This window comes from Mauremys mutica, chromosome 7 (assembly GCF_020497125.1).
Source record: "Mauremys mutica isolate MM-2020 ecotype Southern chromosome 7, ASM2049712v1, whole genome shotgun sequence".
NCBI lineage: Eukaryota > Metazoa > Chordata > Testudines > Geoemydidae > Mauremys > Mauremys mutica.
Window position 1 is genome coordinate 36,608,901 of NC_059078.1, and position 17,318 is coordinate 36,626,218.

Consider the following 17,318-nt stretch of genomic DNA (forward strand, 5'->3'; position numbering starts at 1 on the left):
TTTCATCTGGCGCCGGTTGAGCATCCACCAAAATGCTGCCGAATTTCGGTGGTAATGCCCCTGGATGACGCTGCTTGTCGGCGGCAAGTGGCGTCATCCAGGGGCGATGCTGCCGAAATTTGATGGCATTTCGGCGGATGCTCGACCGCTGCCCAGGACGCAGATGCATTTAGATGCCCCTGCAGGCACCATGGCACCCACAGGCACTGGGTTGGGGAACCCTGTGTTAGAACAATTATATAATGGACTCTGGCACCAAACTCTTCAATATCAGGTTCACTCCCTGTTCTGCTTCTGCTTGCCAAGTAGGCATCTGGGGTTAGTTACAATAACTTTTCAAGGTTTCCTTATTAAAGCAATGAAATATGCGATAGTCCTACTGGCTGACAATTTCTTTTGTTCTAATTAACATACAGCTTCCTCTTTTTCTTGTGCTGTTACATATTTGTGGACTAGCAGAAGAAAGCCCGTTGAAGTCAACAAATAGAATTTCAAAATTAAGATACAGAAAAGCAACATTGTATAAAATGGTATAAACCATTGGCAGAAACTAATGGTATAAAATGGTCTTATGTATGAATTGAGCAAGAGGAACTTGCTGTGCCCCCTACCCCCGAAGTATTTGATTGTCAGCCAAAAATATTAAAACAGACTAAAAAAATATGGTGGGAAAGGGTTTCCTTTTTTAAATAAAAGAACAAAATAAGTACCTATGTAGCAAATACGTTTTATGTTGTCCCAGGAATCTAACAGAGTAGAAAGGAGTAGATTAGAGGATAAATTAAAATAGTACAAATGATTCTCATTTCTTTTGTCAGGGGGCTTGTGCATTCCAATTAAGCATAAAGGGACCATGTTCTCAAATGTATATTCCTCTTAATTTATACCCTTCTGGCTGCATTCCTTTTTAAGCTGTTCCTTAATAGGCCAGACTTTATAGTGACACCCTGATCTGTCAGGGAGTAATACAGAAGCAATATGGCTCCTGTCCAAGGGAAGTAATGACAGGTGTCGCTGTAAAGGTGGCTGTGTAAGAGTCACTATGGCTGGTTTATGAATGATAATTGAAAGAATATTTTACCTACTTTACTTTGTGCTCGGTGTCAGATGATCAGACTGATGTGGCAGGACTGGGCCTATGAGCTCTGTTTGCAAATGCCTGTTGAAATCATAGGGTAATAGTTAGGGAGTGCTGCCATTCTCCACTGAAGTAGATGAGTCCCACAAGGTTAAACAAACCACACATGAGGATATTGATTTAAACCCTACTTCTCAAGGTTGAAGATGAATACATCAAAAATTGAAGGCGCTCAATTTCCTGGACTAATAGGGGACATATAAGTACCTCATAAAGAGAGGCAAGTCTTGCAAACTTCTATTTGCCTGGGGTTGGTAACTTTTTTTTTTCCAGTGGGTGTGTATCATTAATTATAGCAGTTGACAAATACATTTTTATACCTGGGCTGGTGAGCTTTCATGACTCTTAAATTTCTGAGCTAGACAAATCCTTTCCTCCTCCAAAGAAAACTTTTCGATACAATGTTTTTGTTAAAACAAAAGTTAGTATTTCTTAGCTTGTCCTTACTAATCTTACTTGGGAACCTTTCACTTGAATAATGGAGTCCTTTTGCATTGGAAAGATTTAATACAAAGCTGTGTCCTAGATCTGCATCTGCTTCATCGTGGGAAGGCTTATTCTTTAGTATTTTTGGGATGGCATCATAACCACCAAAATTCTGTGTAGCTATGTCATCTTTTATGCACATTATTAAATGAGCATATTTGCAAATAATTGGAATGTAACAAACTTCAGTTTGTGGTCAGTTCACCCCAAGCAGTGGCAGGGTAGGACAGATAGTTGCACAAAACTTGGCACCTGTAGCCAGGGTCGGTGGGTGCCTGAAGGGGTCTGAGGCTGCTGGGGTGGATGATAGGGTAAATTGGGGGTTCGGGTGTCAGGTTACTCTGTGGATGCTGTCTGGGGAACAATATTTTGGATGATGGTTGAGGTAGTTGGGCTGATGTTGTCTGGCTATGGGAGCCTGGGCCACTATTGAGTCCCCTCACGTTCTGCCCTTGCTGCCACCTACTCCTCCCAGCTGTTCCTTTCTCACTTGACTCCAGTGCTGGAAGCAGCAGTTGGAAAAACAAACAGGTTGCCTACAAAACAGTGGCTCTTGGTGGTAAAAGCAGCAACTACAGACTGAGTGATGCTTGGCAGCCCTGTGGCATTGCCATTTTAAATACTGTCATTTTTAGGACGTGGAGTTAAATGAGTGTGTTTTTTAGATTTGGTTTAAACAGGTTTTGCTAATCAGCCTAGGTGACCCCAAACAAGATTTGAATAAACTTTGAAATATATTTCTGTTTGTTCCATCCAGATTCTCCAGTCAAGTATCGGTAGGATCTTAAAACATTCCATCTTCATTAGAAGGCTTTCAATAACTCATTCTTTGATGCCAGCTACTGTAGTTTGCCTCTGAAATACAGTAAATCTTATTTGAATCACCTCTTTAAAATGCTGTAAATTGTTTGCTCTGAAGAAGGGTATTTAGCACCAAGTATATAACAATCCCGTGTACACAGTCTATATATTTGTTTTGGCTAGTTTATTTTAAAATGAACAGCTAGCAAAAGAAGACTTCATTATGTTAGAGTGGCACCTGCTAATACTGCAGTAGTTTGTCAGCATTTCTGTTACCTTCACACTTCTGAAGGGATTGTAGTTAAGCAATTTAAAGCTTTTTATTGGGCATAAACTTTGCATACCAGGTAAAAGCACAGCTGCTAGTGCTTTCTTTCACTCTCCCACCCTCCTCCCCTTCTGCTTCCAAAAGTGTTAATATAACACGAATTTGTCTGCTTTAGATATAAGATGGGGTTAAAACCTATTTAAATTCTTGGCAGTTGGGGGGGGGGGGTTATCTGTGCACAACTTACAGGAAATATAGTTGTTTTTTTAAAGCAAAATTTACAAAAATCTTAATGATGAAACGGGAATAAATGCTTCACCGCTTTTCCCAAATAACAAGTGTGGGCAAAGAATTCTAGCAACAATAACTTCTTTCTTTCATAGTGCATAAGCATCATCTAGGTATTACATAAAATCCTATTGACTTAATCAGCGCTCAGCATAATAAAATGGACTCTGTCCTCCTGGTTTCATTCATATTTTAAAAGGTCCATAAAGACAGGAAGAACAGTTTCAATGGCAAACTTGGATTTTGCAGAGGCAGGGTACTATGCACAGAGAGAAGGCTTCAGTTTACTAGGATTTTGCTGACACTTAATACACAATCTTAAAATCTTGGCAAATGGCTGCCAGAAATACACAGAAGAAGAATACTATGATAGCTGGAACAGGGATCCAATGGCCTCTAATCAGACAGTGAATGTCTCTGCTTTCTGCCAGTTGGATGAAACACAATTCTCTACCATATTGACTTTCCTCTGTCAAAAATTCAAAAGGATAAAAAAAAATTGTCTTAAAGTTTGTGGAAAAATGAGTATTGTCGCTAAATAGGGCTTAAAGAGCAACTATATATAAATAAATTTCTGTGTGTGTAAGATAGGTCACTAGTTTAAATTAATTACCCAATACCTATTTTCCTATTAGCCAACAGTAGATTATGTATGGTGAGGGTTGAGTAAAGTGTAATGAGCAGTGTATAGCCTTATTTTATGCTGCCAAAATTTTTCGTTCCTAAAGATGTTCATAATGCTATGTACTCAGGCTTTAACTCTCTGAATCTTTCCTCCTAAATTATTGTTTTCCTAATTTGAAGCTGTGATTATTTTGCATAAAAGTAGCTGCTTGACAAGTTTAAAGATACTTGTGTTTTTCTCTGACAAAAACACTGGAAAAAGTTTACATTCTATCTCATTGTGGGGGCTAGAGCAAGTACTATCAGACAAGAAAGTATGTTTCTACTGCAGGCAAGGACAGAATGCTTATGTTTATTTCAGCATTATTATTCCCTTGCATCTTCTTTCAAGGAAAAATCTTAATGTGTTGTGGCAGCGATAACAGACAGCTCTCCAAATCAGCATTAGCAGCTACAAGCTTTGAGGCCTGGCTAGAAGAAGAAGAAAAAATCCAATTTGAATGTGATGTGCAAATACATTTAGTGCAGGATATGTTTATTTCAGTTTGAAATTAGTTTCTAAAAATGCAACTGTGGAAGAGGAAAGTGGATTTAAATTAAAATGGACTTGTAGAGTATTCAAATAAAAATAAGTCTGCGGGAGCAAAGTCTGATTTTTTTTGAAGTGCTCTAACTTTTATATTGTAGACCAAATATGCCTGATGTTTAGTGGTATTGTTGGCCTTTCCTTTTATTTAGAGAAGTGAAATCTGCAGCGTTGACTTCTCTAAGTAAGGAGGAGGACCAAAGCAGTCACTGAGCACCAGACACACTTTGGATGTGTTGAACAATTTGTTTTGAATCTCATCAGACTAAAAATAGCTAAAAGCTTCAAGGAAAAAGAGGCTCCAGATTTCATTAATGTCATTTAAAAGATCAAGTAAAATAATCCTGAAAGCTGAAAAGTATCCATCTAATCTAGCTGGGGCAGTAAGGTAAATATTTTGGATTGCTTGTGGTGACTTTTAAACTAGAACTGCATGGAATGTGTAACTTAAAAAATGCAAAAGAGATGTGAATAAGTAGGTATGTTAGCTAAAGAACTTGTGTTCAAAATTAACTCTTAATTCCCATGTTTTAATTCATTCATTATTGATTCTTTTGCAGTATTTTGTCTGCCAGCAATAGTGAGGCAGTTCTTTGTCTTGGATAGACCACCAAAGAGGGGTTCATTCTAAAATGAATTTTAATTCTTAAAAGTAATGTGGAAAAAACATAACACACCATACATTTAAACATTAAAAACTCTTTATTTAAAAATTATTATGTAAGAAAATATAGGTTTATGAAATACTGGACGTAATGGGCACCTGGTATTGACTAAGTTTGTATCATGTCTCTTACAGGGAACAAATGAAATTCTGCGAATGTATATTGCGTTGACGGGTATGCAGTATGCAGGCAAAATCTTGACTGGAAAAATTAAGTATGTTCTTACGACTTGCTAGTAACATTCACTTATCTCAAATAAGTTAACTAAAATTGATACTCAGCACATTATCCATTTAACAGTAGATTAGAGCAGAGAGATTGCAAGCGAAAATTAGAGTATTTTGAGACCTTTACAAAAAAGTCACTTCAGCTCTTGATGCTGCTTTAGACAACTTTTTTGTATGTTTCTGAATTTAAGGCCATTTTATTTTAGAACTTTAAAACACTGACTTAAATCTCTAGTAAAACACAGTCTTCATGGGTGGACTAGAGTAAATCTGTTTTGTAGTACCTTTAATCATCCAGCTAGTAATGTAACTTTTTTGTCCAGAAATTCATTAATGGTTATTCTTACATACTTAGCCATGCTGGGTAGCCTTGTTCAAGGACAGCTGTGGGATCCTCAACTGAGTGATAACAGAGCCTGGGTTTCTAGATTTTTATAGGGAAAAGGCTTTAGCCTACTTACAAGAGGCTAGTATATTCTTTAATTTAGTCCTGGCATCTTTGATAAGGTAGCTGCATTCTGCTTCACAACTTGCTGTATATTTTGAACACACTAATACTACTGCTGGCCAGACTACACAGTAAGGTAAAGACCTTAATAAGGAGGTAAACCACAAAAGTTTTGGTTAACCTTCCAGTACTTTCTATGGCTATTACAATAGTTTGAGACCTCTCTCCGTTCTGCAGCCCACAAACCACCTCCACCATCTTGCTTCTCATTACCTTTATTTCACTATTATTTGTCAGTTGTGTTGCAGTAGCGCCAACAATGCGTTTGGCATTTCCCAAACATGGTGCAGTGCTGGGCGTGACTCCAGTGTGGGGTTTTGCACCAGAGTAAGTACACCACTAACTGCTCCAGTGCAAAACCCCAGGATAGAGACCCTGCACTAGTGTAAAATGTGCCTTGCACTAGTGCAGTTTTTCAGCTTAAGTAGCAGAATAAGCTGCACTAGTGCATGTTGTTTTTACATTAGTGCAACTGCATTTGGTACCAAAACCAAACAGACCCCAGGATAGACATGCCCACTGTCTGCTCCAAAGATCTTACAATCAGAGAAGATCTGTTCTCCCCCTTTCTCTTGGTGGTAGATGAGGGAAGGGGAGGCAAGAAGTAGAGCAGGATAGAGAAAATTCCAATTACAGCTGCTTCTTCTGAGATCGAGGGAACATTTGTGCTCCTATTTCTCCCTTCTCTTTTACCCCGCTCATGGGACCTTAGTCATTTGGGTGCTTCTGAAAATTGTATCCAGCATCCCCATATTCTGTTGCAAGCATCTTTGGGGGTCTTCTGTGTGCTGGGTTTTCCCTAAATGATAGTTTGTGTTTGGCTATAACTCAAGGATAAACCACAACAACACTAAATATACAAAGATAAGGGCATGGCAGAAAGTTCACATTCAGAAAAGTAATGAAGAAGGGCTTGGGTGTTAAGATTAAGGGAAAGAACCAGAAATTTGTTTAGTTTGCAAGAGATGGGGTTAATATGAGACCATTAAAGGCTTTGGGTGACTGGCAAAGTTCATGCCAGACTTGAGTTTGTTCAGCATGTGATACACTCTGCTATATATGTATTTATACATTTGTTTCTTCTTTGTACTTTGTATTGCTGATTCCTAGGACATTTCCTGTGTATGGGATGGGGAAATCGGGGGGCAGGAGGGAGGTACAGTCTTCAGCGTACACTGTTCTTTAATGTTTCAGGGAAATGAAGAAAGGAAATGTCGGTGTGTTATTGGAGATGTTTGTGAACAAATTCCGTGACAGCATGGGGAGAAAAGTGGATTTAGGACTAGTTGGCAAAGATGGAGTTGCACATCCCAGCCTTGAGGTAAGGACTGAATGTTAATTATCAAACAAACCTATTGATGGACTAGAAGAGCCAGTGTCAACTACCTGACAATTTTCCTTTATCTTAACGGGAGGTGCAGGAAGTAGTGTCCTTATATAAAATCTGGATTCTGGCCTACCCCCATGCTAACTTGGATTCCCTCAGTTTTTTTTCACAGCCTTAGGCCCTGATCTTGCCGAAATCTAAGTGTGGGCTTTATTTTTATATAGTATAAAATTGGGAGTTTATAGAAAAATGACAATGACCCTTTCAAAGGAAGGGAAGAAATTGGTGGAGAGTAGCACAAGTTTGTCACAGTAGAAACTCTTTGCAGTTCCTTCCTCATCTGGCTTCCTTTTCTTCCAAAGTGTTGCTCGTTTTCCTGGCCTTAGTAGAACCCTTTTTTTTCCTTTTCTCTAATTTCTCTCCTTTTATTTAATAATAGATTGATCCTAGACAGAGGTTTGTGTTACATGCATGATAATAGCCATTGGCTTACAAATGGCTGACCTAGTGCAGTGGAGTACATGTGACTTGGTAGCTGTAGAAAGGTAAAATATAGTTTTCTCCATCTATACTTAAGATGCAAAAATCATAGGAAAATAGTGAAGTGATTTTACTGTGCTTCTGATACTTTGGTGCTGTAGATAATTTTCTCAGGTGTTAGTGGCACTCAGACATGAGAACTTGCTAACATTATTCCACTCACACAGGGGGACTTAGCAATGTGACGTTTTCCCCAGGATAGATAATTTGTGCTCTATGGTGCCAAGAGTGACTGGATGTCACTTAAAAATCCATTTTTTTTTTTTTTACTACAGCAAACTCTCTGCTGCTGGCTTCATTCTGGGAGGTGTATCAGTTTTGAATCTTTTCTACAAGAAGTTCAGGCTATGCTTTTTTGTTCTCTCTGAACTGTGAAAACCATAAAATAGTGTTAAGTTACACTTGAGAGTTGCTACAAGCTAAATATGCTGTGTTCAGTATTTTCCTCCTGCTTGGTGCCAGGAGTTGAGAGAATTGATCAGTTTTGATGTAGCACCAGAAAATCATGATTTTCAGGATTAATGTAGCCTTAGACCTAACAGTTTTGATGTAGATAACTAAATGTTACTTCAGTATATGCAGCATTTCTTATTCGTGAGTGTTGTGAAGTATAGCAAACACTGCAAATGCCGAGATGTTCTCAGGTAAAATTGGGAAGCTTTAATGTACAGCCACTGTGCTGTACATGCCTCCATGGAAGAGGAAGTGAAATTAATACCTGCAGAATGAGCTCTTAAAAATGAACTAGCATTTGCTAACAAAGGAAAACCTTGGTATTGCTTGGCTGAGGGAAGCTGCATCCAACTATTATTTCTCTTAGGGAAAGGGAAATCAGATGTTTCCTAACTACAGTGCCTCTTCTCCTTTTGGAAAGTGGCAGGTTTTTTTTACCCTGGCTAGTTGGGAATCATAGAATATTAGGGTTGGAAGAGACCTCAAGAGGTCATCTAGTCCAATCCCCTGCTCAAAGCAGGACCAACACCAACTAAATCATCCTAGTCAAGGTTTTGTCAAGCTGGGCCTTAAAAACCGTTAAGGATGGAGATTTCACCACCTCCCTAGGTAACCCATTCCAGAGCTTCACCACCCTCCTAGTAAAATAGTGTTTCCTAATATCCAACCTAGACCTCCCCCACTGCAACTTGAGACCATTGCTTCTTGTTCTGTCATCTGCCACCGAGAACAGTCTATCCTCTTTGGAACCCCCCTTCAGGTAGTTGAAGGCTATCATCAAATTCGCGCTCTCTTTTCTCTTCTGCAGACTAAATAACCCCAATTCCCCAGATTTGTCACCTCACAAATCAGAAGTAAAAGATCACTTCAAATCAGGATTCTTAGAAAAGACCAAAATTACCCAGATCTCTTATGGGTAACATACTTCCTCATTAACTGTAATGTTTCTTTTTTCAAGTGTCCTGCAAAGTAATATTTTTAATTGGATTGGTATTTTTTTTCCCCCTGATATATGAAGGCAGCCTGCCAGGTGTTTTTTTGAAGGGTTACTTCTGCTTGTTTTTACTGAAGAAGTATTATTAAAATGTCAAGATTGGTCTTCCCTGGTTCTGCTGGAAAAAGTCTGGAATTCCAGACATGTTCCTTTTGATCTTTAACATCTAACTGAGGTGGCAAAGATGGTGTGTCTAGCAAAGTCTTCCTTTATCCAAAATGCTCATCAAGTTTAAAAAAACAACTCAACTTGCCATTTTGAAAGGTAGTGATGAAAATTGGTGGCAGTTGCCATATTCAGTCCTGATACTGCACTTGTTGACTTCAGTGGAAGCAGGTGGTTCAGGCTGGAATTATGCACACTTTTTTCTATACAACTGCCTGTTCATTGCTTATTGCGCACACTTTTTTTCTCCTTTCCCCTTAGATGCACAACAGCATTGCAATGCTTTAACAGGATGATAATGAGCCTCAGACTCAACATTTCACTAAAATTCAGCCTTTTTAAATTAAACGTTTATTTTTAGAAGTTGTGCTACAACTGTTAAGAATATTTACATTACTGCCTTCTCACAGCAGTCTGAGCAGAGGCTACAGACTGGTGGGGCTGAGCTTTCCCATGCTCATGAGGAGTCCCATCCAGGTCAGGGTTTTGGATTCCTGACTGGGCAGTGAAGGAGCAGCTTCCCCTCCCAACGTTTACACTATGTACAGTGTTTGTTTGGCTAAATCTTCAGTGTTGCAAGTTGTTAATCTAGTTTCTTACAGAGCACTCAAAACATGTGTTTAAAATAACTACACAGTAGGTCCCCTTTGTTTTCACTTATAGGAAAGCGGCAAGAAACTTGAAGAAAACATCTATTATTTTGGAACTACAGTGGAAGGCTTGCTAAGGAGGTTTGGCAAAGTAATCATGTTTTTAATAGGATTTTCACGTTGAATAGACTACATCAGAATTCAAAGATGACAAAATACGGACAGTGGTTTGCCTCACGATGAACTAAGATTCCTCCTGTATAATACAGTTCCATCTACTGTATTAAATAAAAATCTGTGGGGGTTCGACATTCACCCTTGGCGGTGGTAGACAGCCTCTCCTGAAAGTGCTGTCGTAGCTGCAATTAGTTGCCAACAGGTGGGAGGAATTGGTGGAGTCCCTGCTGCCCTTAGAATAGTGTAAAGGTCCATGTCATGCATGACACTTAAGGACCATTTACTGGTAAGGAGGAAGGAGATAATACATGTGGAAAAGCAAAGGAAATTGAAGTTGTTACAGTGGCTTGACTGTATGTGCTAAAGGAAGTAAACCAGTGACACAAGCATACGTTCTTTTTTGAAATGTACTACATTGTGTTTGGGTGGACATTGCTGGGTAGTTGTGGTTTTAAATGATGTAATGGAAGCTGCTAAATTTATTTTTTTAATCTTCTTCTCTAGACTATAGTGGATGAGCAGCTGGTTCTGAAGAGAGTAGCAGATGTCTCCATTAATTTGTATGCAATGACAGCAGCTATATCCAGGGCTAGTCGATCCATCAGTATTGGTCTACGCAATCATGATCATGAAGTGAGTGCACTTATATTTTCTAGGACTGACTAATGGGTGTGGTCACACTCTTTCAATATCCCATCTAAAGAGTCTGTTGAAACCAGAGTTTTCTATGGAGAACTGCAGACCCTGCCTCTGGGACCCTGTACCTTAACTCAGTAAGTTCTAGAACCGTCCAGAGAGCAGAGACCTTTGTATCTGTATTCATAGCCGCTGCAGATTGGAATGTTAGATCCTTTCCTCCACTGAAGCGATGGTTCTGCATGCTCTGTGTAACAGGCTAGACTTCAAGGAGCTAATCCCATCCTGCATATATTCTGAGAGTGTGGGCCTTCAGATAAACCCAGGGAAAATCCACGTTCACTTCAACAGAAATGTACTCCTATTCTTCAGAATGCTGTTGGGCTGCCAGTTTTTTATAAATTGAGACAATGCACATTAACATCTCAATTTTTGGAAAGCCACAGAAGAGAGACTTTGTTGTCCTGCTATAACAGTTAAACGAAAAACAATGAGATTTATAGGAACAGGTTCATCACAGAATATAGAACACAGTTGTTCGCAAATAGAACAGACAATACAGCAAGAGGTTTCTAATTTTCTGATGGATGTTACGTTAAATAATCTTAAATACCTCTCAGGTAGGAGAGGTAAAGAAATTGGGAGTATGGAGTAAGTTAACCAGCTTCCACAACTTCCACTGTGTGATCTTTGTACACAAATGATATTTTAATGAATTATTAAAACTGACACAGTAATCCAAGTATGTAAGTGTTCTCTCTAAAAGTTTTCAAGTTAGAGTGTGTATTAAACACACTTTCCTGATGTTCCCATCAGGTTTTTCCCCCCAGACTTAAGGGGTGGGAGACCTAAAATAATTAAAACTTCAGTCTTTGATGAACTTGGTATGTGAATTTTTTTTTGTAACGGATTACCCATCTTCTTCTAGTCACTGTGATAGGGTCATTCCATTTACTGGAAGTAGTAGCTGTGGGAAAAAAGGCAACCCATTAGAATTCTTCCCACTTGAATCAGTAGAAAACTAGGCTCCATACCAGGGGTCTCAAACACATGAGCCACATGCTGGGGCCTGCCAATCTCGTCTCTCTCCTCTCTCCTCCCCCCCCCCCCCCAAACCAGAGTTATTTCTTGGGGCCACCAAGCTCCCCTCCTGCCCAGCACGCTGTGTCCCTGCTCCTCTGCCTACCTCCAGGTGCTTCCTGCTGCCAAACACCTGTTTGGCTGTGCTTAGCGCTTTCCAAGAGGGAGCGAGGAGCAGAGGTGGGGGCTTTTGTATCTTTATATGAAAAGGTGTCAGTGATGTGGCCCTCAAGGTGATTTAAGTTTGAGATCCCTGCTCTATACCATGAGAGAAGAAGAATTACCCTCACACAGATCTGATCTCAAATACATTTAGCATGAGTTGGTAGTATATTATTTTCTTGGAGAAAACTTGTTTGTATGGTTTGCTTAATACCTTTCTTTCGTTGGATTTTGTTTTTATCAGGTGCTGCTTACAAATATTTTCTGCACAGAGGCATATTTTAAGAATAATTATGCCATGGCGGAGTTAGAAAAATGTAAGTTCTCTAGTAGTGGGAAGGATATATTTAATGTGACTAGAACAACCTATATGCAAGGACCTAACATAGCTTATAAGGGTGTTAAATGCACATAGGTGGCTTCACTTGAGATTAGGGTGGGTGTCACCAGAGGGCACTGTTACAGTTTGAGGTTCTTAACATGCCACTACTCTTACAAGAAATACTGCTTGGGTTTTGTGATGCAGGCTTTTTAGGTGGGAGGTGTTGCTCCATGGGAACAGGGCAGTGATGGTTTGGCTGAGGATTCTGAAAGCCCCAACGTTGTCATAAACTGCATGCAGGCAATTCCCTTTAAGACTGGTGTTACATAAAACAAGTTGCCCTAATGCACCCAGACACTTGGCAGAGGGACATCAATATTTATACAGGAGTTGTCTAACTTCCCCTCTCATTGGTAATACAAATATCCAATACCCTCATACACAGAATTCTTAGGAGAAAACTAATGAGTGCCTTCTTCAAGGCCTGGCCCAACTTCCTCTTGGGATCAGCTGATTTCTGTAACATGCATACCAGTGTTAGGCAACAGATGCTGCTATTGAACCAGTTAGTAATATAGAATAGTGGTTATTTAAGTGGTACGGCAGATACAGTAGCTCCTCACTTAATGTTGTAGTTATGGTCCTGAAAAATACAACTTTAAGCAAATCCAATTTCCCCATAAGAATTAATGTAAATGGGGGGGTGGCGGAGGATTAGGTTTCAGGGAAAAAAAATTCACCAAACAATTTAATACGATATACAGCAATATAATGATTTTGGAGCTTGGTTGTGGTGGTGAAGACAGGGTGGGATATTTCCCAGGGAATGTTTCTGCTAAATGATGAACTAGCACTCAGCTGAGCCCTCAAGAGTTAACACGTTGTTAATGTAGCTTCACACTCTACAATGCAGCATGAGTGGAGGGAGGAGAGACAGTGACCCACACACACAGGGTGTGTGTGGGGGGGAGGGATGTGCATTACTCCTTTAAGTACATTACCTTTAATAATAAAAAAAAAAAAATCAGGCAGTTGAGAAAGCAGTTGCAGCCAGCAAGCTCTCTCCATCCTGAGCCCTGTCCTCACCCTGATGTATATGGAGAAAGGGGGAGGGGGTCACCCCTGCACAGCAAGCAGGAGGCTCCTGGGAGCCAGCAGAGGGGGAAGGGACAGCTGAATTGTTGGCAATTGATAGCCTGCTGGGCAGCTTCTGCCCAGGGAATGGGGAGCTGATGCGGGGGCTGTTGGTCCATCCTAATTACAAGCCCCCACCAGCTAGCTCCAACAGGCTGCTCTTCCTGCAAGCAGTGGACAAAGCAGGTGGCTGCCAAACAATGTTAAGAGAGCATTGCACAACTTTAAATGAGCGTGTTCCCTAATTGATCAGCAACGTAACAACAACACACCATTAACCAGATCAACTTTAAGTGAGGTGTTACTGTACATCTAGAAACAGACTGCTCTGCTCTACCCTATAGTAAATGCAATTAGGGACAGGTTTGAGGTTTCCTAAAAATCTTGAAATATTAGTCAAAACTGCTGTTTCTTAGACTTCCTCCTGTGCTGGCACAATAGATGTTTGGACTCTTCAGACTTCTTGCAAATATATGCACACTAGTGTCCTTGGTTTAACTATTATTTTGCTTTCTTCCCCCCTCCCCCCAGATGCTGCTGAAAACCTGGATGATAGTATTAAAAAAGTTGCACAGCAGGTGCTGGAAAAGAGAGCCTATATCTGTTCTCATCCACTAGAGAGGACGTTCTAATCACATTTAACAGGTAGCCAATTAACCTGAGAATGAAGAATTTAATTTTTGTTCAACTATTTTTTACCAGTTGCCAAATGTAATTGTAATCTTGTAAAATAAAACTTCTTCTCACACCACTGTGGGAGAGAGAAACAAGTGATGCTCATTCAGCTCTGGGTAGTTACATGAGATGTCCAATAAAGAAAGCTTTTTATAACCTGAATGTAGCCCAAGCACTTATTGGGAAGAAAAATAGAGCCAGACCTTTCATCACTGGCCCAGTATTTATCACTGCCACCTATTTTCTCATCCTTGGCCCCAGAAAGTATTACAAGAAGAAAAATGTCACTTTCCAGCCCCTATCTGTCATACAAATTAGAGTTGTGTAACACTTAATGAACTTTTCAAACTTGTAGTTGGCATGTTTTTAAAAAATAGTAAAGCAAGTAACACACAATATTTAAGTGGGTGAGCAAACATTTCACCATTAGCAAAAAGTTCGTTCAAATGATGGGTGTATAATAATAAACTCTCAAATGTGAGAACTATGGGCTTGTGCTGTCTGTTCCTGCTGGGAACATATGGATGCCCATCAGTCAAAGTACTGATGTAGGTTTCAGGAGAATGCTTAATACCATTTGTATAAACAAATGGTATTAAGTAAAGTGATTTGTATTGGTGATTTAGGGCCTTGTACTTAAAACTTAGAGCAGAGAAAGAAACAGGCAACCCTTGCCCTATGGATTTCAGAGAATTCTAATTTAGCTTCCTCTCTGCCCGTGATCATTTTAGCTATGGATAAAGGGAAATGGCTTGGGAATCTAGGGAGAGGTAATTTTCTGCAGCATTTCTGTGTAGGGGAAGGTTCTATAAGGGTCAACACCTCCTTTTTCCTTGACCCCCCCCCCCCTAAGGAAGATTGATTTAATCACACTCCAGGAGGGCATTAATATCTGAAAGGCTGATATGCACTGAAACCATTATACAGGCTCTGTCTACATTTTGTGCTGGAGATATAAATTCGGGCTACGTACATAGGATAGCTAGCCCCTCGGTGTAGCAAAGGCTTGTAGCTCTCCTGAAGCTAGAATTTATAGCTCTACTTTAGGCAGGCCTACAGTCCATCCCCAAATTACCTGACTATTGAGTGGAGTCTTGCTGTAGCAGAAGGGTTGTATCCTCCCCTTTCTTCTCTGGTCTTTTCCTCTTGTAAAGAAAGGAATGTTCATAACACAGTAAACTGGAATGGAAAAAACAAACATGTTAATTATATATTTGTCTTTGCAAACAAACACTGGACATAGCAGATAAAGGATTTAATTTTCTGTAAATGTGCATATTACTATGCTTATTATATGCTGTAGGCACTTGTACAATACAGTAAATCGGTTAATAAAACCACTAATTTTAAGCCCTTAAGCACACTACACAGTGAAGTCTTTCCCCTCCAAAGGTTTTTTGGGTCCCTCGAGAACAAGTTTGTTAGGAGCTAATGAATACTTGGTTGGACCTACGTTTCTGCCAACTGAAAGCATAATAAATGCCATTAATTTTCCAGTCAGATGATTGTACTCATGGTAGGATCCTGTAATAGCAGAAAAGCTGTTTTAACATCTGTTAGTATGTCCTCCTTCCCTTTGCTTACTCAGTACCAAACAAACACCTTTTCAATTGCTATGGATTCCTCACTTTTGACACATTGTGAGTAGTATGCAGAAAACTAGCATTGCAGAATTATGGCAGCATTGTGCCCCACCGGTGCTGATTTATAAATTGCTTGTAAAAAAGAACCATCTCAAAGTTACACAGGTGCAGCACTCCTTGACATGGAGTATTCTTAAAGGGCTGAATAGTCATCAGTAACTGATCAATTGTCTTAGATTCATGGATGTAGAATTATATTCAAATGAGTCAACTGACTTTCTAGTTAATTTTAAACAGACTGGAAAAACACTCTTATAGTATGCAATCCAGCTGAGCTGAATTTGTTACCTCTTCTAATCTCAAATAACCCTCTTGCAATCAGTGAAGTTTCTCCATCCGCTGCACCAAGTGAATCAAACAGTATTTAGCCAAGAATCCTTAACATTACATCTTGGAATATTTATAGCACTCTTGATTTGGAAAACGGAGCAATTTAAGACACATACTGTTTAATGGAACTGATATGTTTCTGCCAGTGGCCATATCCATAAAACACATCCTCATCTTTCGGTGGACAAATATATGCATTCATTTGTGTACGTGTGGATATGTAATACCTGTCCGTATACAAGTACAGAGATACTTGTATACCGACAGGCATTACATATCCACACCTATACAAGCGAGTGCATGATCGTGAGAGCATTGGGCATGGTATAGATATCTTGAATGGAAGAATTCCAAGGAAAACTGCTGTGCTCAAGGAAGTTTGGAGGAGGCACAAATTTCCTTCAGAGTTAGAACTGAAATGAAGCCCCCCACTATAGTGACAGACCAATACGCTCTTCTCAGTGATGCTGTTTTTAGCATGAGAACAATCTTGACCACTTTGGGTCATTTAAAAAGCTTATGCAGGAGATGGATCATTACCCTACTATCCTTCCCAACTTTGGGGTAATTACAATCTATTTACCCAAGTTACTTCTTGCATTTTTCCTCATTTCCTTCCTAAATGAATTTGGGATCTTGTGCACTGTAAAAATTACTGTGCTGTACCTCCAAGTACCTATATATTGTACCGCTTCCTTGCCATTCTGTGCATCCTGACTAAGCTGCAAGTCAGCTGCTGCTACAAACTTACTTGAAGTCGGCTCCTTTCAGCTTTTCAAACTTCTTATGTTCCATGTCATGGCAGGGGACTATATTCCCATTCCACTTCAAGCTGTGCTGGTCTTCAAGACCTGGAACAAATCCATTGGTGGTGCTCCTCTTTCTGGTCAGGTCTGGGTAACTGCCACAGGCAGGTATATGCTGCAACACTGACAGTGCTGGGATAGGCTAGGACAGTACAATAAAATTAAGCAGAAACAGGTTTCAGCCTAGGCAGTACTACTTTTGCTTATTGATTACCGATGCTATAAACAAACGTTTGTTTAACAACATGAGCATATGCTAGTAAAGTAAATCCTGATCGCTCTGTTAAAAAAAAGTAAATAAGTTATACTTTTTTTTTTGCTCAACAAGGCAAAATCCTGGGGCTAACATTTGAGTCCAGAAAAGCAGGTTTTTCATGCTAAGGATGACTTCAGTAAAAGTAAAGGAAACATCTGTTTCCAAAGTATATAAGAGCCGAGGCACACAAACAGTTTGAAATAAGCTGTCAGCAACTACTAACGTGTATGGGGAAAAAGCTGTTTGTTAGTCATTCCATACTGATAAGATGAGCATGCTCTGTGCAAAGAGACCTTTGTGTGTTAGGAACCTTTATGTGCTGGTTTCTGGCTAACAGTGCTATAATTGCCCAGGTTCAAGAGTTTTTTTTTTTTTTTTTTTAAAAGGTAGCAGAAGGAAGGAGTCTGGCCTTGTGGCTCACAAGCCCGGGCCTAAAG

At 39.7% G+C, this 17,318-nt stretch overlaps 2 protein-coding genes across 5 annotated transcripts in view; one reads left to right on the forward strand and one right to left on the reverse strand.

Moving 5' to 3' along the window:
- The window catches only part of ACAD9 (acyl-CoA dehydrogenase family member 9), a 61,432-nt gene extending 47,424 nt beyond the window's left edge, over positions 1–14,008 (forward strand). The window contains exons 13-18 of the mRNA XM_045023353.1: positions 4,991–5,070; positions 6,786–6,912; positions 9,734–9,811; positions 10,342–10,470; positions 11,960–12,032; positions 13,703–14,008. Coding sequence (XP_044879288.1) covers positions 4,991–5,070; positions 6,786–6,912; positions 9,734–9,811; positions 10,342–10,470; positions 11,960–12,032; positions 13,703–13,803 — 588 coding nt within the window. The 3' untranslated portion in view covers positions 13,804–14,008. The remainder of the gene's footprint in view (positions 1–4,990; positions 5,071–6,785; positions 6,913–9,733; positions 9,812–10,341; positions 10,471–11,959; positions 12,033–13,702) is intronic.
- Positions 9,483–17,318, reverse strand: part of CFAP92 (cilia and flagella associated protein 92 (putative)) — an 83,820-nt gene continuing 75,984 nt past the window's right edge. For all 4 annotated transcript variants that reach the window (XM_045023351.1, XM_045023352.1, XM_045023349.1 and 1 more), the window contains 3 exons: positions 16,571–16,767; positions 14,922–15,025; positions 9,483–11,440 (listed from right to left, as the gene is read on the reverse strand). In XM_045023351.1, coding sequence (XP_044879286.1) covers positions 14,926–15,025; positions 16,571–16,767 — 297 coding nt within the window. In that variant the 3' untranslated portion in view covers positions 9,483–11,440; positions 14,922–14,925. The remainder of the gene's footprint in view (positions 11,441–14,921; positions 15,026–16,570; positions 16,768–17,318) is intronic.